This window comes from Copadichromis virginalis, linkage group LG12 (genome assembly GCF_057382275.1).
Source record: "Copadichromis virginalis isolate Kocher_CV1m ecotype Utaka linkage group LG12, C_Virginalis_male_GT1.1, whole genome shotgun sequence".
Classification (NCBI taxonomy): domain Eukaryota; kingdom Metazoa; phylum Chordata; class Actinopteri; order Cichliformes; family Cichlidae; genus Copadichromis; species Copadichromis virginalis.
Window position 1 is genome coordinate 22101033 of NC_140629.1, and position 23693 is coordinate 22124725.

General features: G+C 43.6%; 2 protein-coding genes across 6 annotated transcripts; both read right to left on the reverse strand.

The window, feature by feature from the left end:
• Nucleotides 1-757: 757 nt before the first annotated feature.
• pik3ip1 (phosphoinositide-3-kinase interacting protein 1) lies at nt 758-7604 on the reverse strand. 4 transcript variants are annotated; one of them, XM_085475399.1, is made up of 7 exons: nt 7270-7603; nt 6725-7089; nt 6415-6543; nt 5897-6013; nt 4352-4534; nt 4092-4170; nt 758-2497 (listed from the first exon to the last, which is right to left on the reverse strand). In XM_085475399.1, exons 2-7 carry the CDS (start codon nt 6834-6836, stop codon nt 2281-2283), a joined length of 837 nt encoding a protein of 278 aa, XP_085331525.1. In that variant the 5' UTR covers nt 6837-7089; nt 7270-7603; the 3' UTR covers nt 758-2280. The 4 variants fall into 4 exon arrangements, with proteins under 4 accessions (XP_085331525.1, XP_085331526.1, XP_085331528.1 ...); XM_085475400.1 differs by having other exon boundaries at nt 7532-7601; XM_085475402.1 differs by having other exon boundaries at nt 4352-4468; nt 6725-7604.
• Nucleotides 7605-9791: 2187 nt separating this feature from the next.
• On the reverse strand, nt 9792-23255 carry LOC146697000 (tRNA (32-2'-O)-methyltransferase regulator THADA). 2 transcript variants are annotated; one of them, XM_085475404.1, is made up of 31 exons: nt 23064-23255; nt 22789-22969; nt 22617-22703; nt 22506-22533; nt 22249-22397; nt 22050-22169; nt 21845-21965; nt 21479-21624; nt 21318-21402; nt 21104-21240; nt 18296-18493; nt 17467-18187; nt 17045-17197; nt 16838-16947; nt 16596-16756; nt 15515-15669; nt 15273-15437; nt 15039-15187; nt 14807-14944; nt 14623-14727; nt 14336-14536; nt 14087-14237; nt 13635-13887; nt 12967-13203; nt 12648-12855; nt 12179-12367; nt 11380-11639; nt 11107-11277; nt 10760-11026; nt 10469-10671; nt 9792-10377 (listed from the first exon to the last, which is right to left on the reverse strand). In XM_085475404.1, exons 1-31 carry the CDS (start codon nt 23186-23188, stop codon nt 10115-10117), a joined length of 5637 nt encoding a protein of 1878 aa, XP_085331530.1. In that variant the 5' UTR covers nt 23189-23255; the 3' UTR covers nt 9792-10114. The 2 variants fall into 2 exon arrangements, with proteins under 2 accessions (XP_085331530.1, XP_085331529.1); XM_085475403.1 differs by lacking the exons at nt 22506-22533; nt 22617-22703; nt 22789-22969; nt 23064-23255 and having other exon boundaries at nt 12648-12852; nt 22249-22456.
• Nucleotides 23256-23693: the final 438 nt, after the last annotated feature.

Genomic DNA, 23693 nt, shown 5'->3' on the forward strand with positions numbered 1-23693 from the left:
TATATTTGTGAATGTGGAGATGTTATATTGGTTTCACTGGTAAAAATAAATAATTGAAATGGGTATATATTTGTTTTTTGTTAAGTTGCCTAATAATTATGCACAGTAATAGTCACCTGCACACACAGATAGCCCCCTAAAATAGCTAAAACTAAAAACAAACTAAAAACTACTTCCAAAAACATTCAGCTTTGATATTAATGAGTTTTTTTGGGTTCATTGAGAACATGGTGGTTGTTCAATAATAAAATTATTCCTCAAAAATACAACTTGCCTAGTAATTCTGCACTCCCTGTATGACAGTTGCCAATCCACGTGCATGGTGCTGACCTGTGAGTACAGGTCCCACTAAAGAACACCAGGTCCTCATGGAGTCTGTTTCTGACAGTTTGGTCAGAAACATGCACATCATCAGCCAGCTGGAGGTCATTTTGTAAGACTCCTGTTGTGCTCCTCGCGTAAAGGATTTAGATTCCGTTACCACCTGCAAGATTGTTCCCTTTCAGTGCACGTGTTGTCCCTTTTCATTTGTACCAGAGCAGGTGGAATGGATCCACAAAAGTTTAAGTTTTCTGATGTTTAACTGATTTTGTCCTATAAACAGTCAGCTAAACCTAAGCCTCAGTGTTGTGTTTAAGAACTGCCAGCAGGGGGAGCCAGTGCATAAAAACGTCCTTCCTTTGAACAAATCAGCTCTATTGTATCGTTTTCTTTATTGCAATAAATGTAAGAAAGAACATAGTGAGTCCAACACACCTTATAAGTTGTACTTTTAGCTTTTTTTTTTTTTATTTCAGTCTCGGCAGTGAAAATCTGCATTCATAAAAATACAAGTTCTAAATCCAAACGCTGAACAAAAGTATTTTAAACACACTGCTACTATAAACAATGATCGCAGCCAGCGCACAGACACTTAAAATAACGGAGCAGCAGTAACTAAACATTACCAGTGATACGGATCCAGCAATAATCACAAAACAAGATGCTCTGGAGTGATTGGATCATAACAAACAACATAGTAACGCAGTGAAAACTACCATTGCAAAATCTTGATGATGTCTAACGTTTTTAATTATTCTCAAGCAGTCATTTTAGTCCTGTTTTTTTAAGACACAATAAAAGCCTCAGAAGGGGAAACGTACAACAGGCAACCATACACATGCAATCATGTTCTCGAGTGTTTTTATGTGAACACCTAAACTTTGGACTGTTTCTACTATCTACTCCATTCCTGTGTCAACTCTAAAGCATCGCAGCGCACACCTCAAAAGTGTCAATCTAATCTAGACCTCTTCAGCTACACTGCCCTGCACTGCAAAGACAGATTTTTATGTTTTGTTTTGTTTTCTAAACGCGTCTGGTCTGTGTTGCGGCAGTGCTATTTCGTCTAACTACTGTCTCTCGTTCATCCTGAGGAGACTCTGGAAAATTTCCTGTCACTCCTTAACCTGTGAAAAAAAAAATAGCAAGTCTTCTTTTTCACGTCTTCCCGGGACCACCATCGATGTTTTCAAATCAAATTTACCCGTCGGCTGAACACGAAAAACAAATCTCCAGGAACATTATAAAGGAAATACATTCAGAAGTATCATGCTAAGGCAGTTTTTTGAGTTATAGGCCTTCCCTTGTCTTTAGTGGGCCTGTCTTACCTCACACTCCCTCATCCTGTCTCAAGAGGGAGACTATTTTTGGACCACATCTGTATCACAAGTGTGCACGCAAGAAAAAGCGGTCTTTGTGCGCACAGGTTTCTTGTCTGTGCCTCCCCGCCAGCACAGCCAGCAGGTCACTACAAATCAAAATAAACCAGATATCCATCACATAATCAAACCTCCCTTGAAAAGCAAAAGGTTATGAACATTTTCCCCGTTCCAAACAACACCTCTTTACACACTGGTGTCATTACGTATTATTATAAACACTGACTTGATATTCGTATTGTTATTTAAGAGAATAGCCCTTATTCTCTTGGCTATCAAAAGTATCAGATATGAACATTAAAGACCTCCAGACGTGCTCATTAACAACAGATCCACTGTAATGGGTTTCTAGTTGTTAAGGCTGTGTCCACTGTGTGTGAACTTATCTTGTTTGTGCCTCACGTGTTAAGAACAAATACAGAAAGGACAAAGCTTCATTCAGTTCAAGTCTCCGGAGACAACACTGCCCCCTGCTCCTTTAAAATAGACATTACTCAGGGAGGTGGAAAGGAGAAACAGGGAGATGGGAGTGCTTTGGTCCATAAAAGAAAAGAAAAATCATCAGGAACTAGATGCCCGCTCATGCTCCAGGGGTACCGGCTTGCTGGGCCATGAGAGGGTCTCCGCCATCCGCGTCGTCCTGCACGGGAGTGGTCTCATGCTCTGCTGTGATAACAATGGTGTTTTCATCTACAAGCTCACAGGTGGGATTGGAGAAAGCCGACAGGGGCAGGGTGATCCTCTGCATCTCACGCTCATAGACCCGCTGCTCATGCTGCTTCTTCAGGTCCCGACCCCTAAAGGCAAACACAAAACATAGATCGGTTATGATATCTCTTTATATATAGTTAACCCTCAAAAGATGAATCTGCAATAACTGATTTTTCTAAATGGATTTTTGTTAATTAACAGTAGCATTTGTTCATTCTCCCTTTTAACTCTTAGCTATCATGCAAACAACCAATCACAGTCAAGTCTTGTTTTGTTTTCAGCATCATGAAAATATCTATCATTCGCATGCACTCAGAAGCCTTGTCGCTGATCCTACACACTGTATTTCTGGGCGTCACCCGAGGCAGCATATTCACGATAAGGGTCTTCAGAGAGCATACTGTACGTAGATAACACAGCCTGTTACACCAAGCGCTGCATTGTCAGCAGTGGGACAGATGGCCAGAGGAACCCAGAACTCACAAGCTGGCAGGGAGTTTATCTACTCCAAGGCAATGCAGCGACGGGAAGCAGCACGAGGTGACCTTCTGCTGATCTGAAGCCAAAACAGGCCAATATACGCCTATCTGCCTGCTCCTGTGCTGTCTTTGCTCTGCCTTGAAACACTTTATATCACCACAAAGTCTTTAGACTTCTCACAAATTTCCATTTCTTTTCAGGACCAGAGGGTTAGCGATACACGAGATGTAAAAAAAAGATTACTTGTACTTAATGCTACAAAATGAATCAGTGCACTCCTGGAGGTAATCCAAATGGATGGTGTTTGGGGTAGAAGGGAAGCCTCGAGGGGATTGGTTTCCTTGTCAATAAGCTATCTATTCCCACTGCAGGCTGTTTCCACTGGGATATAGTGTGCAATCTTTGCCTGGAGAAGTCTGGGGTGAAATCTTTCCTCAGCTCTTCTTTTAGGTGGCATAAGATAATGCAGAGTCAGTCAAAGACAGCGAATTGCAAAGAATGGAAGCATGTCTCCCACTCATCAAACTCATTACTGGTGGTGATGCTGCCAGTGTATGCTGAGGCCACTTATAAACCCTTTGACATAATATGCTTCTCCTCCTTATTAGTAATCACTTCCTAATAATAGAAAACGAGGACGGGGCAGCGCTAATCAGATAGGACAGCCCAACACAGATCCGGGAGGGCATTTTGTGTTTGCCAAAGGGAACCCGAGTTCCCTCTTTCGTAACATCGGGGCTAACGTTTTGCACGTTACATAACTGTACGCTTCCTGTCCCATTCAGCCCCTCCTGCTTAAAATAAACTGCAGGCATTTCATTTCATGCCACGTTTGCCCTCATGTTCTGTTGTGGTTTTTGTGAGAAAGCTCATAAAACTGCTGCCTTGCTTCTGAGAAGAACAACAGAGACCATCGGTAGGGAATCTGTTTAATAGTCGATGGCCTAAACTTAAGAGTACGCCGATGACACGTGATGTCGTGTGAATGAATCATTCCGGTATTTCTCCTCCACCTTTCAAAGCTATCAAAAACACTACAAGCCGGTTTAAACTGGACGATGCAACTCTGAAGGATCGCATTTTGGCTTTATCTCACATCTAAGTAGCTCACCATCCATGAACAGACAATCCTGAACATCCTCATGCACACAAATCCCTCTGATACTGAACCAGCTGGCCTGCTGTGAGTAAGATGCTCACCTCTTATAGAAGTAGCCCAATGTGATGCCCACTCCAAGGACGATTATAATCCCCATCATGATGATAGCAAGGACATATCCTGAAAAACAAAAGGAGAAGAGGAAAATGGTTAAAACAGAAGATACAGATATATAAGAAAGACTTTCAGCTCCTTTAAAAACTAAACTGTGTAATTTATAATTAAAACGTATTCAAGCTGCAGGTTTGTGCACAATGCCAGCATCATACATGTTTTTAAAGTACAAAAAAGCACAGCATACCAATAGCGCCAAGGTCCTTCTTCTTTTCTGGTCCTGTACGAACTCGCTGGCTGATCCCCATCACTGGCTGCAGAGCTGGAACATCTCCCCGCGAAGCTTTGGCTGGCTGAGCGCTCTCTGTGGAGGGAGTGGTTGCTTTTGTACTGAGGGATTCAGTCTTTGCTGGTATGGAAGAGTATTGTTCTAAACATACAGCAAAACAACCTTTTAGTGGTCTTTCCCCAAGTCATGTTTTGCCATATAACAGAAGTAATAGGTTGTTTTTTTTGGCCATAAAAAAACTTTTTAGTATACTGAGGATGCTTGCTAATCTGTGAAGGCACTATTAATGCTAAACATTGCACAGTGACGTGTAATGTAAAAGTAGTAACAGTCGTTTTGGAGAAACATATGCTGCCATTCCAGAATGTGAAGTCATTGCATGTTTGAAAAGGCAATTCCAATGAACATCCTGCAAAAACTACAGCAGCATGTCTGCGTAGTAAAACACTCTGGGTCTGAACCTGGAGTTTTTCCATTTCCTACCTTTTATCTCTACTTTTACATGAAGTAGTTCACTTTGGCAACCCTAACCCAAGAATATGTATTTATGCTTTTAAAACCTAATATATAGTTTTATTCTTTAGTGTGTGGCGGTACTTCAATTTGACCAGAAGTGGACCATGTGGTGTCCAATTACTGCTGGTCCAACAACATTACCGCTGACGCAAAAACAGCGGTAATGTTGTGGCATGACGAAAGCTCTGAGATTTCTCTCAACAAACTGTTGGGATGTAAATCAATAGGGGACTGACGAGCACGTGCCTTTTGGGTTGTTTTTTTCCAATGTACCAGACACAAACAAGCCCAGCACAGCCAACTGCCACTCCAACAGATGACAACGTCTGCTCTTTAAATCTTTTGTTCCCCGTTTCCTCCACAGAACTTGTTTATCAACTCTGCCCCAGTTAAAGGGCAGGAAGTCATAAACTGATTCAGCCAATTAGCTGCTGTCTCCGTGGGAAAAACCTCTCCTCTGTGCCAATAAGCTCGGTGCTGGGCGTGGTCAACGGCTTTCCCCAAACAGAAGTTTGAGATGCGTGCGCTGGTGCTTTGTTATTGTATGACTTTTGTTGGCTCCCCAGAAGAGACGGAGACAAAGGTCACGCGAGATTCCTCAGAGTAACTTAACAGCGCCCAGCTGACCTACTACACTCTTAAAAGCAAGTCATCACTGATCCATCTGCAATGAGACTGGAACAAGTTTTAGACATGTGCTAGATGGAAACTTTGTTTTTTAAGTGATAAGAGTTTCCAACTTGGCTGCACACTTTTTGCATTGACTAATAAGTTTTACCTCAAGCTGAGAAGCTAGAAAACATCATTATTAGCAAAAAAAAAAACAAAAAACAAAAAAAAAAACCATTTCTACTGCAAGGCCAGACAGTGCAGCTTATTTTTGGCCATGTTTCTACAAATGTCGAATTTGTTGTGCAAATGGCAGTTGTACTGTGCATACAACTCGTATAGTATTAATAATTACCGCTGTGTATAGGGTTTACCAACCTTTGCATGTCTCAAGTGCACAGGATTCTCTCTGAATTGCTCCATCTGGGCCAGCAATGTAGCACCAAGGCCTCTCAGAGGCGTCTGGGTTTCGGCAGTAATTGTGATCTCCAACACCTACGGGAGGAATGATAAAAAAAATAGCATGTGTCTGATACCATGCCTTGTAGAAATAAAGGCCAATCTCTACATGTCTGTCCCCACTGTGTGGATTCATTAATCATTAACACTACTTCATCACAGTACAATGAACGGCCTGGTATGAGCACAAACAAAGGAAAAGAGCAACTGGTGCATAAAATAGGCCACTTAACACCATCAACAGGCACAGATGCTGAAAATTCACATCTTTTATTGTATTTCACAGCCTTTCCTCTGATTTTGCCATGTCAGCACCTCAGCCAAGATGTTCCATGCTGTTTGTTATCCAGCACGGAAACTGTTGTGCCCAATAACTGTGGGCATTTCAAATCTGACTTCATTTTAAGGGGGGCATTAGATCTAATATAATTTTGTACCTTTTTCTGAATCTGGATGGATTGTAACATCATAGTCCCTTGTAGTATTGGTCCAGATTAGGCAGCTCAGACCTGAGGAGGAGTTCTGTTGTTCTCCTCTGTAGTCCACACCATGGGATCTCACGCAGTCTGAGCGAAACAGCAAAACAACAAGTGAGCGCAAGACATGAACTTATTTGTGCAAAGAAAACGAAAGGATAGAAAAATAATATAAACATTCACTCGGAGCACAGCTTTTAGAAAAACAAAAAAAGAAAGAGGAATTCAACACACACATACATAAAAATCAGTCTATAAAGCACAAGTTTACCTTTTTGGTCTCCATTTGATGCCCTGCTCTCCACCAGAGCCACGCTCAGGAAAACAACGTGCAAAGAGAAAAACACTTTGCAGAGCTGACGGGCTGATTTCACAGACAGCATTTTCCCTCTACACCAAAAATGTATATATATATATATATATTTCAATATATACAAAGTGTTTCCGATGGAGGACGAGCCTGTGCTGGATTCAGACACACTGCCCCTCTTGCTGCAGTCCCAGCCCTTGTTTTTGTCAAGACGAGCTCTCAGCTTACTTCGTAAACAGCCTTCTGCGGTGGAGGCGGTGGTGGTGGAGGAGGAAGAGGTGTCCTTTGCAGTGCAAACCTCAAGGTCCTAAAGCCTCACCAGATTCCTATGCAACGCACACACACACACAATGAACATGCACAATGAAGAGCATACCCTGAAAAATAATACGTGCAGCCTTGATAAGAGATTGTTTTGCTTAAGCTGTGAGGAGAACTTATTTCCCCCCCCCCCAACTATCAAGCCTCGATCCTGTTCCTTAACCAAGACTATTTTCCACACTTACAGCCTTTTCTCTGGTTTCCTATAAATAGCTGCTCTACTTTTCCATTTCCATGAAAAAAAAAATTAAAAACTTTTCCATTTTTAATCCCTCTCCAACTGCAAGGTCTTATCTGGCTCTAACTACTTGGTGCATTTATCCAAACTCCCTCTTCCTGTTTCCCATGCTTCCTCTCCACCCCAGGAGGCTTTCTTTTTTTTTTCCCCTCCCCCCCTTGTTTTGTTCTTTTTTAGGTGGATATTGTCAGAAGTTGACTCTGCTGAACCTAATAAAGCAGGGCTGCCAGTTGTCTCTTCCTGTGCACAGGGAGCTGTATGCTCAAAGCAGAGTGGAGGCCTGTGCCATTGTTGGCTGACTAATAAAGAGGGCAGCCAACCCGTGACTCAGTCAATGTTCACTCTGCCACTTTTCAAATATATGCTTACTCAGTTTTCAGGCAATCACCAGAGCAAACAGTGAACATGTGTGCCGTACGCTCCAGTACACTCTGGCCTCTCTGGATCTAATCATTTTGTCTCATTGAGACTATCTATGTCATAAACACTTGCACTTTTTATCAGCACGACTTTCTCCAGAAATGAGCTGCTGTAAAGAATTCTCCTAAGAAATTTCTCTCCATCGTGGTAAGGAATCAAAAAGTCAACATGACCATTCGATTATAGTTTCTCCAACCTGATGAGGAAGACTTCCTTACCTTCCGAAATGTGTCTGAGCCCTATCTGAAATCGACTAAATTATAATAAATATGCCTTGTTGGAGATTAAATGAAAGAAATCTGTGAAAACACATGTTGGCATTGTCTGCATTCATCTTTGTTCTCCTCCACAGAGACCTGCTGCGCTAAATGTTCACGTTAAAAGGCTAAACTTCCTGAAATGTTCCAGCTCATGCATATAAATTAAACAATTAAACTACTAAATCTGAGTGATCTGAAGCTTTAGGCTGTGTAAGGTTGACCATTCACATTGACAATCCAGATGCCTGTGCCTAATATTTGATGATTTAAAGGTTTGGAAAATGATAGTAAGCAGCACTAATCATATTAATGACTAACATTTTTCCAAAGTATCACCCTTAAAAAAGTTCTTGATTATATAAACTGCATAAGCTTTTTTTTTTTTTTTAAATCAAGATACAAGAAGCTGTCATTTCAGATTTCATATAAGATTTAAGTCATTATAAAAAGAAAACAAAACTAAGTGTGGGTATTTTCTCACTGCAAACGCAAAGATCAGCTGGGTCCCTGTGGTAGAACAGTGGAAAAACATGACGTCCAAACAGTGCAGTGCACACACGTCAGTATTTATTTACACATCACATAAAAGGGGCTTCGCATACATGGTCTTGTTTCACGTTGCCATAGTTAATCATTTCATTACCAAGGGCACGGGCTTACTGAGAACCCAGAGACTGTCAGTCACAAAGGCCGACAGAGGCTTTTCTTGAAGCAGATGGTCATTTTCCAGTTTCATGCACACTTTGCCTCCAGGAGGAAATCTCTAACCATCATGACCTTAAACTCACTTCTCATACTTTGTTTTCAAGTTTAAGGGGAATAAAGGAGCGTTCAGTCAAAAAAACACAATTACAATAGCTTTTCATTAAAAGTACACTTTTATTTTCAGGCATGTGAAAAAGCTTTCAAGAGTTAAAATAACAAGATTATTAAAAAGTAGGAAAGTAAAGTGTGTTTAAAACTAAGGAAGGGAAGCATGGTTTTGTTTTTATCTGCAGCTGCAAGCTGTAGGCACTATTTAAACTCTTAAAGGATTCTAGATAGAATGATTATGTTTGTCCAAATATGGCCCCCACACTTGTGTTCTCCTGCTTCCATTATTTAAAATGAGCCGGTATCAACACGGCCCACACGGTTTCCTTTGAGGCTCATGCTAATCTCACAGTACTCAGGTGTGGATTTTGCCATGGCTCATAGAAGACACATTGCATAAGTTTAATCTACGAGCCATTAATACAAGCTTATAGTCATTACTGTTGCATAACCTAGATGCACACAAGTGCAGCGCTTCATATATGCACAGTGCAAGCACATATAGAGGTAGGTTCAGATACAAATAAACTGATAATGCTGCACTACTAATCATGTCCAATGACAGCATGTACACCCGCTTTGATGTCCCTGTTTATCTAATAACAAGAGCTGCCCATCTCAAACAAAAGCAGTGATGTAAGACTGCTCAAGTGTGCGGTCTATTGCAGGGCAACCGCCGGCTCTCAATCACATTCAAGTCCATAATCATCAGCCCTCATGTGGTTGGAAAGGGAACACTTATCCAGGCAGAAGGCCTCTAATGGAACAATAAAGCATGCACTGTATTCCCCTGGTGGGTAGCAGGCAGATAATTTCTCCAGATGCTGTTGCATTACATCACTGCATCACTCTGAGCCTCACTGCTGTCGATGCTCAGACACAGCAAACTTGTAGCTGGGAAACTGTTTATGGTGATCAAAGGCAGACCTGCTATTCTAGTGACTGTAGCTCTACAAGAAATGAACCAACCCTCAGAAAATGTTATTAAACTTTATTAAAAGGCATTGTATCATTAACATCCCTCTAGAGATTAGGAGGAGCAGCTGTTTTCTTTTTCTTCTCTTTTTTTTTTTAAGCATATGTTCAGTTGGCATGAAGAGCCTGGATGGTCTCTTTTCTGTAGAGCAAATATTATAATGTCCAGAAGTGGTAGCAGCTCTTACATAACCTTGTACTGCAGCATCAGGATCTGCAATACTCATTCACGCCTTGGGCCTTATACGAGTACGCCATCATCATCATTCTTCAAGTGTCTGCAGGTAATTTTATCCACAGCCACATCAGCCAAAAAGGCTCTGCTCATTGAGCGCTCTGTCGTAGTGGCAGCTCTCCAGCCACAGCAGCTGTCAAAGCAGAAGGAAAGTGGACACCGTTCTGAGTGAGTAGACTACAAACGTCCTGTAAATGCGTGTTCACGGATAAAGGATCACAAAGGTGTTGTATACAATTAGATGTTTTCAGTAGTCGGAGGAGGAAGGCAGCCCTGGTCAACAGGCCACACAGGGTGCTGTGGAAACGGGGGTCCACAAGGAGAGCCAGCCATAAGGGGGTCAATGATTCAGCTATAGAAAGAATAAATAATTGAATTATAACATTGAAAATTCACAAATATGCAAGAGTATGTATATGGCGTTTGGCATGCTAATGTGGCACCTGGGTGGACTTCTTTGCAGACTGCAAGGCCGTCTACCACCTGTGCAGCATTGTCCTGTGCCCATGAATTCAGGCTCCGTGCCAGAGAAGAGGATTGAGAGTACTTTTCAGCCATCTGTAGCAGGTAAGGCAGTACATGCACGGACATCACAGAGGGCTCTGCAAACACATTGGCCTCATCCTGCTCATACAGACTGGAACACCTGAGAGAGGGAGCAATAAGCCACACGCAGTTAATATGGTTATATGGTTACGTTTGTACAAATGCATTGATTCGGTGATGAAACGTACCCCTCCACCGAGGCATGTCTCAGCACAGATCTGAGGTCAGACTGAGGCAGGTGACACATCAGCACCTCCAGTGTGCCAGGAGCATCCCAGCACTCCTCTAGCAGCACATCCAAGAGGAATGGCAGAGCTTGATTGACCTGCACAAGGTAGACATTCCTCTGGCTTTGGCCTCTTCTTGCATGGTGGAGCACGGAGGCGAAACAAGCCGCTTTAATCCTCACCTCCTGGCTTTGGTCCTGCAGCAAGTAAAGGCCTGTGTTGATCAACCTAGGAGGGAAGATTCAGTGTTCTGAAGTCTTGCTCATCAGAGTGCATCACCTGACGACATGCTTTGACTTCCTTAATACCTGATCATAATGGGAACCAGAGTGCTGTATTCTTTCATTGTGTGGCTCATGAGTGGCGCTCCAGCCACACACAGAGCTTCAGCGCATGCTATCCTGAGCACTTCAGGGACATCTGGGGCCCAAAGGCATTCCAAAATACCACACCAGCGCTGGATCATGGATATCTTTAGACTGATTGGCAAAAGAAAAGAAGAAAATTAGGGCTGCAGTGAGACGTACTCCAATATGGGACTTAATAAAGAAATAAAGTGGGGCAATAAAATGTGTAAAAACCTGGATTGTGGCCAATGGGACAGCAGCAGGCTAGCAGCAGAGAAAGCCTGGGATAGAAACTCTGGCCCGCCTCTCTGGTCCTCCAGGTCCCTAAGCAGCAAATCCAGACACTCAAGCAGAACTGGCTCTTCCAGTGGGGCCAAGAGTACAACACGCTGGGATGAAGCGGTATCACCTCTGGCCATCACTGCCACCAGGGCTGCAAGGTAGCTCCTGCAGTACTCCACACTGCGGCTCAACAACGCCTCCCTTAAATTTGCCTGGAAGTGGATTTGATTGTAAGACGTTCAGGTTCTTTTTTGTCTTTTAACAGATAATTTCTCTTTATTTTCAGTTTACTGAAAGCAGTGCTTATGCATTGTTACCAAATCAGATGAACAGGTTAAAAAAAACTGCTGGAAAATAAACACCAAACCACAAAAGAATCATCTTTCCCACTGTCTGCAGATATTCAGGATCTTATCGGATCTTTTTTAAAATGGGTGAGTAACACTGGCAGGAAACAATGCAGTTGGTTGATTTAGCGATAACATAACACACAAGTGATATAAAGGGAATATATCCTCAGCACGGCTGTGCTAGAGTCGCCCTTTTTCCAAATTATAATAGTGTACGGGCACACCCTTTCTTTTGCCAGCTGTCAACCTCGGCTGGCATTATATTTAAGATTATCTTTGGCTCAAAGGTTTCCTCTCATTGTATTATAAGAAGGTCGTTACAAAAAAAGCTGCTCGGCTGGTTTTGGGAAAGTCTGCTTTCTCTGTGCTGCCTCAAGTGTAGGGAACAAATCACGTTTTACCTGCAGCACCCTCTGGACCACTTCTTTCAAGCCAGTCTGCCGCAAACTCTGCCCATCCAGGACCCATGCAACCAATGTGAGTCTAAGATCAGGGCTCGCTGAAGAGAAGTTCTCCCAGATTTTGCATGCCCACTGTTGATCTGCACATAGAAAGTGAATGGCTTTTTCATGGAAGGATGACATCCCAACCTGTGGAAACAGGTATAGACAGGCTCAATACAGAGCGGATTAGGCAAAAACAAAGAAAGACTTGTGGTAAAAGCAGCTGCAAATATATTTTCTGAATCAACTAGATACTGAGTGACTGAGATCAAGAGAAGAATCCTAAAAAAAAATTTAATTATATTGATAACAGTCACATTTGTGCTTATTTTATATAAAATGAAGGAGCTACATTTGCACCAGCCACATGTATCAGGCTTTGGAAGACCTTTTATGGGCCCAATAAACGGGTTAGTAATTCACACACCTGAAGACTCTGCTGAGGTGTTTGGAGGTGACGCAGGAGTGTGCTGCTGAGATCTGAAAGGTAGGTCTCACAGCAGAATCTTCTAAGAGCATCGACCACATCGAGATAGACTGCTCTCACCAGGGGGCAGCGTTGAGCTTCAGTCACCATCCACAGTGACGCTATTATCCTGCTCAGCACCTCAAACAGGTTATCTGAAGGGGTGCTGCTAATGGAAACGCAGCAGGATTTCAAAACCCGACATTCTGATGAATGAACAAAGCCCTTTGAAAGCCTGAAAGTGTGAGATGAAAGAATAAAGAGCTCTTTTAAGTCTCACCTGTTGCCGCAGAGAGCTCTTTCTAGAATAGCTTTGATCTGCAGCAGCTGTCCATGGAGCCGGTTGTGAGAGCACTGCTGCTGTGGACTGGGAAGTTGAGATGTCAGGTTGATGAGGATGTTCATGTACTCAGAGGGAGGAGTCATGGCAACCAGAGCCTTTGAGGCCATCATTCTCACACTGTAAATCGGACTGGCAGACAGCTGGAGTAAAGGAGGCAGGAAGTCTGACAAAGTTCTGGAAGAAAGGAGGAAAGCCAGGAGATTCACTTAATTAAATATTGCTCAATACAGAGATTTATTAATGTGCAACTAACATATACCAGAAATGTATAAATGAAACAAAATGCTGACCTATACAAGGAACATTTTGATGAATATACTTATTTTTATTCTTGTCAAGAATTCCAGCAAAATGAGATTGCTTATTTCTAAATGTTTTATTCTTGCTCTCAGTAGTTATGGTAGATAGCTATAGCTACATATTTACTGTGCAGACATGAGAGTAATATTGATTTTCTTATCTGACTTTAAGCAAAAAACCAAATGTGAAAACTTCCTAAAATGCCTTCCTTAAATCGCTGGTCTTCAGTGACATTGTAAAGTCACTGTAATGTTTCAATCTTACTTCTAATCAAACTGTTTAAGAGAAATGTAAACATTACACACTCTTCTGAGTCTTGAACACCGGGCTGGAGTTGGGCTAGCAGAGTGAGAACAGGGTAGAGCGAGGGTTTGAGATGTAGCTTGGCCTCATTGGGTGGACCCTCGAGGTCTTGTGCCGACCCTCTCAGCTCGCCCAGGAGGAAGGGCTGGAGTGCAGGATAGTGGAAGAAGAAGGCAGCAGGAGACATAGCATGCTGCGTGGGGCCAGCCTCTTCAGAGGTCGACCGCTGGCCGAGCATTCGTGTGCAGAGAGAACCTGGAAACAGAGGATATTTAGGGCTGAACTTAATAGCCATATTCCTCAATAATCAAAATCGGTTTCTTCTTTAAAAGGAAACTGAGGTATTTCTGGTATTTGTACAGATATTTAAAAATGGAGAAAACACAGTAACAGTCATGATGAAAAACTACAAATACATAGTAAAACTAAAACTCTAAATGAGTGAGTGTCTCACTGTAAAGTTGCAGAGCAGCGTTCCTCATGGCCCAGCAAGGAGAGCTGAGCAGAGTGAGTGACAAGATAGCTACATCTGACGCAAACTGAAGGATAGCTGCTCCCAAAGCCGTGCTCCGCACCAGAGCCTGCAGGGTGTGCACTGCACACACCTGTAAGAGGAAAGCACAATTATTCCACCACCTCTGCTGTTTTTTGTTTTGTCTTTTTTAATTACAAAAACCAACATCTTCCCTCTGTAGCTACGCACCTGTGGCAGGTCCAACGTTTGGTCCCAGTCATCATTTAGAGGAGTTCTGGCTGTTTCCAGCAAGGTTTGCATACTGTGGGCTAACAGTGGTCTTGCTTTACTCGCTTCTTCTGCAGACAAAATGCACAGGATCAACATAGGCAACCCCGCAGCCCGCCGGGTCACAGATGTAGAACGAAGACACTGAACAACCTGCAGTCCCTGTAAACAGAAACGAGTGGAAAAACTCAATCTAAAAGCCAACAATCCGTGTAAAGCTTTCAACCCGGGAATGCACCATCACTTACTTTTTTCAGCATTTGGGCTGGGATATCCCTGAGCTCTGGATCACTGCTGCTCAATAGAGAAGCGCAGAACTTTGTGAAACCTATACAACATCCCTCTACTGCCCCCTGGTGAGGAAAAAATATAGTTTCATAAAGTTTAGAACATCCAGACTCAGTGCCTCTCAGTGGGCTCTATAAAACTTACCCAGTGACGGCATTTGAGAAGAATATTCTTGAATATTTCTGCAGCTTTGATTAGATCCTGTTTTGTTAGAAGGCACTTGCTGGGTTTGGATTGTGTGAGAATTTTCTCCACCAAAGAGCCTAAAAATATTCCTATTTCCTAATCAGAAAACAAATAATGCACATTTATCAAAGTGGTAAAAACATCTTCAACGTTCAGCAATCAGTTTGTGCATCTACATCTACAGCTATACCTTGAGGGAGACCCAGCAGCAGGTGAGAACAAGGCTGTGCTCTTCAGAGAGCAGGACACACTCCTCTCCCTCTGCCTGGCCACCTGCAGATGTTTGGGCTATCAGAGAGCTGATGGCATTTCCCATATCACAAAAGGAAGGCGGTGCATCTAGGACGAGACAGAGTAATTTCTCGAGAGGTGTAGAAATAAATCTCAACTAAGTGAGAAGTGTTTCTGCAGACTGTTCTGTTACCCTTCTCGCTGGCACATGCTTCCGGATCTCCGTAAAGAACACCGAGCAGCAGCAGAGAGATGTTCTCCAGCAGGCCCAGCACCTCCATGTTCAGACTGGGGTCAAGTGTGTCATATACACTGTTGGGTGTCTCAAGCAAACACCTCTGAAGAGCACTTAGAGCACCTGCAACCCAATTCGTGACAGGATTTAAAGGACTGAAACTTTTTTTGAGGTTTATCTTAAATGTCTCTCAGTCTCACCATGTATAGGCTTTTCTCTGGCAGCAAGCATCATGTCTGCCTTGGCTGTTAGATAGTGCTCCTCGAGCTCCTTCACCAGGACTTTAACCATGCAGAAGGCCTTTGAGTTACTTTCCCTACTGTTCAGCCTGCAGCCCTCACACTGGTGTTTTGATCTACAGTGACAAAAAAACGGAAATTAATTTTCTTCCTGGTGTCCCCAGAAAAAAAAAAACGGCACAATGGATCCGATCGTCACACCACAGTGAATCTAAATAGTCCAATCAGAGTCCAAAATATACAACGAATAAATGTCATCAGTGAGAATGAAGCTGTTTTTAAGCAGTTTGTTCCAGTTTGATGTACATTACAATTATCAATGCTAAAAACAAAGCTCTGTTTTTATGTAAAACATTGCATGTCTGGTTTCATAATACTGTGTCTCCTTAGTTCATATTACCTGTGAATACAAACAAGTATTTTCAAGCCACAAAAGTTTCTTATATAGAAGACTAAACTGCACGCCATCCTTTCTGCACTGTTCTTCAATGAGCAGTGGCAGCTCTGTTTTGAGTGAGCTGGCTCTTATTAAGCGTGAGGTGAGAACAAAGCTTCTGGTACGTCTGTAAATTTTTAAAAAATCACATGTTCTTCTAGTGGAAATGTCTTTTTATTTTAGCAACTATATTACTAATCTGAGTTAACCCTGATTTATGTTTTTTCACAGAGTTTGGGTGTTCAGTAACTTCCCCTGCCAAAGAAATCTCACTACCTGTGAAGCATTTTCTAAAGTTCCTTTGTATTATCAGCAGGCAATGCAAACTGTTCCTTTGACTGCCAACTGCATCTACACAATCAGGAGTTTATGGACCTACAGCATCATTTAAAGAATCTTATCATTTCAATTCTCCAAAAGCAAGAAAAGTACTGTAGCATTGGGAATGCTACAGTATTGTGCAATAGTGACATATTGCAGGGGACCAAAACACACCACTCTCTAATAGACTGCAACTTTTAATTAATCAACAGCTTGTGCTTTGAATCCACATGCCAAAAAAAAGAAATATAATAAGAACGACAGCCTTTAGAGAGCAGTTCTTACTTCTGAAGGAGGATCTTCATCATCAGTGCTCCCATTTGGGCCTCCTGCACCCGGGGACTGCATAGAAGCTGTTTAGTTCTCGTATGCAGCACTTCAGTGAGATCATCTAGAAAACTGGGTGGAAAAAATCTCAACAATAACCCAGCAGCGAGCTCCCGAATCTGGGGGGGGGGGATTCCTTATATTCAGCTTCGATTGATTTAAACCAATTAAAATTTCAAGGTAAGAAACGGCATCTCTACCTCATTTGTAGAATCTTCCAAACAGCTGAGAAGTACTAGCTGTTTCGTCCTGCAGAAGAAATCCCACTGTCCTCTCTGTCTGGCACAGCTAATGAGAGAACTGATATTTGCTGCAAACATGTTCCACAGATATCATTAAAAGCCAAAAAACAGGAGGGAAAAAATCTGTTAAGTGTAGAATATCAGCATCACATTTTCCAAACGTACCCGGAGGTTGTCCCTTCTTCCTGTCTGGGCTCCAGGTGTCTGTGCAGGTCTCCAGCACTGCTGAGAGCAACAGCAATGCCGTCTTCTTTCTCTGATAACTGTGTCCTGGTGCCAGATAGGTGTATGGAAGCTGACTCAGCCATTCCACAAATCCTATATGACATATGAAAAGAAGAAGTCACTCACCTACGCACTGTTCAAACCTGTTTGAGACTGCCTATCAATCAGAAGAAGCTGGCTTAAAGGAACGATCGCCTTAAAGGGAGGAGAGTTTGTTTCATACAGAGGACCACCTGACTGCCCTGGTGTAGGTTAAATGGGGATTATTTTGAATTGTGAATCATGCAAAGCTACTCTAGTATAGTCTAAGGACAAAAATGGGGAACTAGAAAGGTCTCATTCAAAAATGATGATTTTCTCACCTATTCCCTGATCTAAGAGATCCTGTGTCCTTTCCGAGTGAGAGGATTCTCCTTTCTTTTTGCCCTTCTGTCCTCTGACATATGCCAAACAGCCATCTCTGATCCGAATCAGAAATTTCTTCACTCCAGCCTGAAAATGTTGGCGAAAAGGCGAGGAGTCGCAGTTTAGATTCTGAGGTATGAACGTCCTCATGATCGCCATCTCCTGCGGAGTTGGTGTGTCTTTGGTCTTCGGGCAGCAGCAGAGCAGATTGAGAGCAGCAAGTCGTACTTTGTCATCTGCAGATCCTAGAGCTAGCTGGAGGGTCTCTAAGGTGGAACTACCCTGAAGGGCCCAGAGGGAGTCTCCAGTTACAGCTCGATAAGAGCTCAAGATGCAGGCCCAGGCGTGGAGGTGACCTGGGGTGTATGGGTCCAGGGAGGCCAGCATGTGGTCCACAGCAGAGGGGAACACCTGGAAGGTGCAGGGTAATAACTGCGTTGCACTGTTGTTCTGTAGAAGAGGCACTTCAGATGTCAGCGCCTCATGAAGGACAGATTGCCAACGCCGTGCCCAGTGACTCGCCAGATCCAGCTCCGCGTGTGAAGAAGAGCCATCACACAGCTCTCGCCTCTGCTGCTGGATCAGACTTTTATAAAGCTCTGACCCACACGGTGCCAGGTGATTGGTAGACAAGCACTTCAGGAGATGACTGGATATTTCAGGACACTGATCCAGCAGCTGAAGACAGGAAGGGCAAAAGAAAGACAGAAAAAGTAAACAAAGACATGGCCAATAATGACTAGCTCACAACATTAATTAACACTGTAACTGCCTTTAAATTCTCACCTTGTCAGTACCCAGATACGGCAGCAAGGCGCACAGGCGATGATACTTAGCTTTGGCTTCCCAAGGTAGCTTCATTATTCGCTCGAGCAGAGTAAGATAAAGAGCCCTCTTTGTGTCACAGAACTGTTTACAGTCCATCTCATAGAGATCCAGCAGCAGAAAAAATGCACTGCGAGCAGTTTCTGACACCCCGTCCACCTGCAAACACACAGTACGACAACCCTGGCTGTAATATGACTTTATTATTCCAACATCAAAATGGGCTACAGGGCCAGACCTTTGCCACATCTGGGTCAGTCTGACCACTTGTCACTGTTTCTAATCCCTGCATATGCCCCCCTCAAGAAAACTGCTCTTACCATCACAAAGAATATTACCATATGGCCAGAGGGTGCCTCTCAGCAGCTGCAGGACTGTTTTGACAGGACTAACTGGGATATCTTTGAACATCAGGACTTGGAAATGTTCACAGACGGTGTCCTCTGCTATATAAAACACTGCATAGACACTGTTACAGCAGTCAAATGGATCCGGGCTTATCCCAACCAAAAGCCCTGGATGACCCGGGAGGTCAGGCAGCTGCTGAAGGAGAGGAACATTGCGTTCAGGTCTGGCAAAAGGGATTACTACACCACAGCCCGATCCAACCTGAAGAGAGGCATCAGAGAGGCAAAGGGGGACTATAGGAGGAGGATTGAGGACCATCTGAAGAGTAATACCAGCTGGCAGGTGTGGCAAGGCATCCAGCACCTAACCAACTATAAGATCAATCTCGGAGCTGCGGACGGTGACCTGGAGCTGGCAGAGGAGCTGAATATCTTCTTCGCCCGCTTTGAGACCAGGGTACCGGAGGTATTGGAGCCACAGCAGCAACACGCCACCCATAGCAGCACCACCCTCACCCTGGAAGAGCACGAGGTGAGGCGCATGCTGCAGGCTGTTAACCCGAGGAAGGCGGCGGGTCCTGATGGTGTGCCAGGTCGAATATTGAGGGATTGTGCAGAACAGCTGGCTGGGATCTTCACCAGGATCTTCAACAAATCCCTCGCACAGGCGACTGTCCCACTCTGCCTGAAGTCCTCCACCATAGTCCCCTTGCCTAAGAAGCCCCACATCACCGGCCTGAATGACTACAGACCGGTGGCACTCACCCCAGTGGTAATGAAATGCTTTGAGAAGCTGGTCCGCAGACACATCACAGCAGCCCTGCCCCGCAGCCTGGATCCACACCAGTTTGCCTACAGAGCAAACCGATCCACGGAAGACGCTGTAGCCACAGCACCCCATGCTGCATTAACTCACCTGGAAGAGCATGGTAGCTATGTGCGGATGCTCTTCGTGGATTACTGCTCAGCTTTTAACACCATCCTTCCACACAAACTGGTGGCCAAGCTACAAGACCTGGGGCTTCCATACAGCACCTGCATGTGGATCAACAGCTTCCTCTCGGGCCGTAGACAGCGAGTCAGAGTTGGCCATCACACATCCTCAGCCCTGAGTCTCAGCACTGGCTCACCCCAGGGCTGTGTGCTCAGTCCACTGCTCTACTCTCTCTACACACACGACTGCACTCCTCGCCACCACAGCAACATCTTTGTGAAATTTGCAGACGACACCACAGTGGTGGGGCTCATTTCCAAGGGAGACGAGTCTACGTACAGAGACGAGGTGGAGCAGCTGACGTCATGGTGTAAGGCCAATAACCTCCTCCTCAACACTTCAAAAACCAAAGAACTCATAATAGATTTCAGAAGGAAAAAGGCAGAGATCCAACCACTATTCATAAATGGGGACTGTGTAGAAAGGGTGGCAAGCTTCCGCTTCCTGGGAGTCAATATAGAGGAGAACCTTTCCTGGAGTGTGAACACCTCCGAGCTGCTGAAAAAGGCCCAACAGAGACTGTACTTCCTGAGAATTCTCAGGAGGAATAACATCACACAGAAACTGCTGGTGTCCTTCTACAGAGCCACCGTTGAGAGTGTTCTAACTTACTGCATATGCATCTGGTACACTAGCTGCACAGGGGCTCAGAGGAAAGCACTCCAAGAGATCATTAACACCGCCCAAAAGATCACTGGCTGCCCTCTCCCCACACTGGAAGTTCTACACAACGCCCACTGTTTTAAAAAGGCCCAAAACATCATAAAAGACACCTCACATCCTGGCCACTCCCTGTTCGAACTGTTGCCCTCAGGGCAATCAGAGCAAGGACTAATAGACTCAAACACAGCTGTTATCCAACTGCAATAACACATCTGAATACTACAAAAAAATGTCCATCACGCCACTCTTGTGTTAATCTATGCACGGCCTGAAGCATGTGTGTGGGAATGTATGTGAATGTTTTACTGTTACATCTTATTAGTATTTTAAGTATTCTTATCTATTTTATTTATTGAATTTTATTGTTTTATTTATATTTTGATATTGCTAGGGATGATGCAATGATCGGGGACCATTCTTCATTTCGTTGTTCTCGTGACAATGCCAATAAAGTTTCTGATTCTGATTTATCGAGCAGCTAATATGACATCAACCAAGACAGAATATAAACAAATTTGATTCCAATTACAGTCTATTTTAAGTCTTTTGTCTATCAGACATAAAAATATACAAGACAAACATGGTTACTAAAGAATTATAGAGGAGAGGAGTAGAATATGATAGGATATTTTTTCTGCTCCCCTTTCCTCTGCCTATCCTACTCCTGTCCTCTGTAATTCTTTCCATATTGCCAATTTTGTCTATCGAAGAGTTTGAATATTAAAAACGTCCCACTTCACTTAACAATAATAGTTCTGTTCTCACCGGGCTTTCTGCATTGGTCCAGATGAGGTGAATGAGCTGCTGCAGCAGAGTGCAGTTGTCAGGAAGAAGGCGAACACGTGTCACCTTCCACAGATCAGCCAGACATTCTTTCACCTTCTTCAGCCATAAGTTTAACACTGCAACAACACCTCAGGTTTATGTAGGCCACAGAAGTGTTGCAAAGCATGAACAAACAGCTTAGGCAGCAACTCACCTTCGAAGGCAAAGTAGTGACAATCCAGCTTCTCCTCGCACAAAGTAAACACCAGAGGAAACAACCCGTGCAGCAGCAGGCGATTCTAAAGAGAAAAGTTTGGAAATGAAAGCAAACACAACCACAATGCATGCTCTGAGGTGGACTTCAGGTAGATTTACTTCTGGGGCGTCCTCATGTGAACTGAGCAAAATGTGAGGTCGACAGCAGGTCAGGAGACCTCTGCAAACAGCCAGTCTGGCCACTCCATCCTTCTCTGCAGGGTCGCACTGCACCCGGAGAACACCGACAGCCAGCAGCCAGGGCTCTGAGAAATAACAGGAAGTGGGAGCTATTCAGCAACGAGTGTCCACACACTTACAGTGTGCTGTAGAATCTGTGATAACACATTGTGTGCATAGTTTCTGATCAATTTTTAGACATAGTGCAACATATATTACATGTATTGGCAGATGTTCGCTTGGGTAAATATCTGTTCAAATTCCAGTGCTTGATTTGCTTCTACATTCATGTCACTGCTTCCATACCCAAGTGAGAGACCTGTAGCAGACTCCAGGCTGCAGCTCCTCCAGCTCCGTTCTCTGAGGCTGTGTTGATCAGCATGGCCACGGCGGTGCCGGCAAGAAGACGAGTGTCTCTGTTGCAGCACTGCACGACAGGACACAGTCAGCATTAAGCTGTAACAGCTGACATTTATCTCGTAAGTGAGTGATTAATTAATTCTTTAGAAACCTGTCCAAGTATTATGGCCATAAGGGTCTGCAGGATCTTTTGCACTGGGGCTCTCTGTTCCTCATCCCACACCAGAGGAGCAACATCACTGGACAACAGCTGGAATATCTGCAAACACACCTGCAGAGATTACAGTTCTCCGGTCAGTGACAGAGGTCACGCAGTAAGTTGATGATGATCCACACTGCTCCTCGCATACCTTGACTGTAATGTAGCACAGCGGTCCATCTCTCAGGGATTCTTGCTGCAGTGCGACAGGGAGTAACTCAGAAACTTTGTTCAGCATGGACATGTACGACTCTCTCCACACCTCACGGCCAACAGTGCTGTCTTCCAGGAACATACAAGCTGCAGACAGTGTGTGTATATATATATATACGCACAGGAACAACAGTTAAACACAAGTTAAAGGTGGCAACTTACTAAAAATAAATGTAAGTTTAAATTTGTTCTGACCTCTCTGCAAATCCTCAAAACACAAAATCTGAAATGAAGACAAGGTCAAAGTTGGCTGCAGTCCTTTTATGGAAATGTGCGACAAACCAAAGCGAAGTGAGGACTCTGTACCTGGTCACTGTGGACTACGGAGTGGAAACACTCACGGGTCTCTCTAAAAACCAGCTGGTGGTCCACCTTTGCTAAATGTTGCAACATCTGTTAAGGAATAAAATAAAGGTGTAAATGTGCCTTTCTGTCTTTAAGCTGCGAACAGCCACATCGGACACAAAGTAAAGCCAACCTGGTCCACTTTGCGACAAGCTGTGGAGATGCCGACCATCTGCAGCTGCGTGGATATGAGCAGCCTGACGAGAAGTGTGAGATGGTCGTTTTCTAAACCAGACAGCTGTGCTTCAGAAAGTTGTCTCAGCAGCTGGACAGCTTCCTCCAAGCAGCGCTCCTTGCATCTCTTCACGCCGCTCCTGTTCACGGAAGCGCACTTATTCAGCCAAACTTTTCAGAACAGCATGCAGTGTTTTAGAAAATAGCTATGCGTGCCTGAGGTGCAGCTGCTACCTGGACGATTCAGACAGTTTCTGAAGAAACTGCCTCAGAGTCCGGCTGATGTTCTCAGCTGCTTCATTCTCGGAGATCACACAGTCCTGCAGACTTCTCAGCAGCTCTTCAAACCCCAGCATCATCACATCGATTCCACAGTACAGATGTGTACTGTTTCCAGACTCCCAGCGAGCACGTTGATTTACAGGTCACGTGACAAGACTCTTCTTCTACTATTTTTTAGAGCAGCTGTCATCGCAGACTTACAGCCACATGCTGCCACCTAGAGGCCGAAGTGTTATTGTTGCTATCCATAGATTTTCAAATTTGAAATGTACTGGTTTGCAAAAAAAACAAATAAGCAATTAAACAAAACAACAACAACAAAAAACCAAACAAACAGAAAAAATAGTGACAAACTTTTATTATTGGATTTTATGTGTAGTCTTGTTTTGTGACACACACAAGTGTGACACGTCTTTAATTACTGACCTTTTGCTAAATATTATATATACTGTCCTCAAATGTTGATCTATATATTGTTAATATTTTAAGTGTTTCTAGTTGATTTTGTGATGTTACTCATTATTCTGGTACTTTGTATCCACAGAATCGTGGGATGTATTGGCGAAAAATAAAATCAACCAA

Bases quoted from the DNA above. Each gene is read 5' to 3' on its own strand.
- pik3ip1 (XM_085475399.1), bottom strand. From the start codon at position 6,836: ATGCTGTCTGTGAAATCAGCCCGTCAGCTCTGCAAAGTGTTTTTCTCT. The intron at 6,544-6,724 runs GTAAACTTGTGC...TGTTTCGCTCAG, and splicing joins ATCAAATGGAGACCAAAAAG to ACTGCGTGAGATCCCATGGT. The intron at 4,535-5,896 runs GTTGGTAAACCC...CTGTATGTTTAG, and splicing joins TGCACTTGAGACATGCAAAG to AACAATACTCTTCCATACCA.
- LOC146697000 (XM_085475404.1), bottom strand. From the start codon at position 23,188: ATGATGCTGGGGTTTGAAGAGCTGCTGAGAAGTCTGCAGGACTGTGTG. The intron at 16,948-17,044 runs GTACGTTTGGAA...ACATGTTTGCAG, and splicing joins GAAGAAGGGACAACCTCCGG to CAAATATCAGTTCTCTCATT. The intron at 15,188-15,272 runs GTAACAGAACAG...GTCTCGTCCTAG, and splicing joins AGCATGTGCCAGCGAGAAGG to ATGCACCGCCTTCCTTTTGT.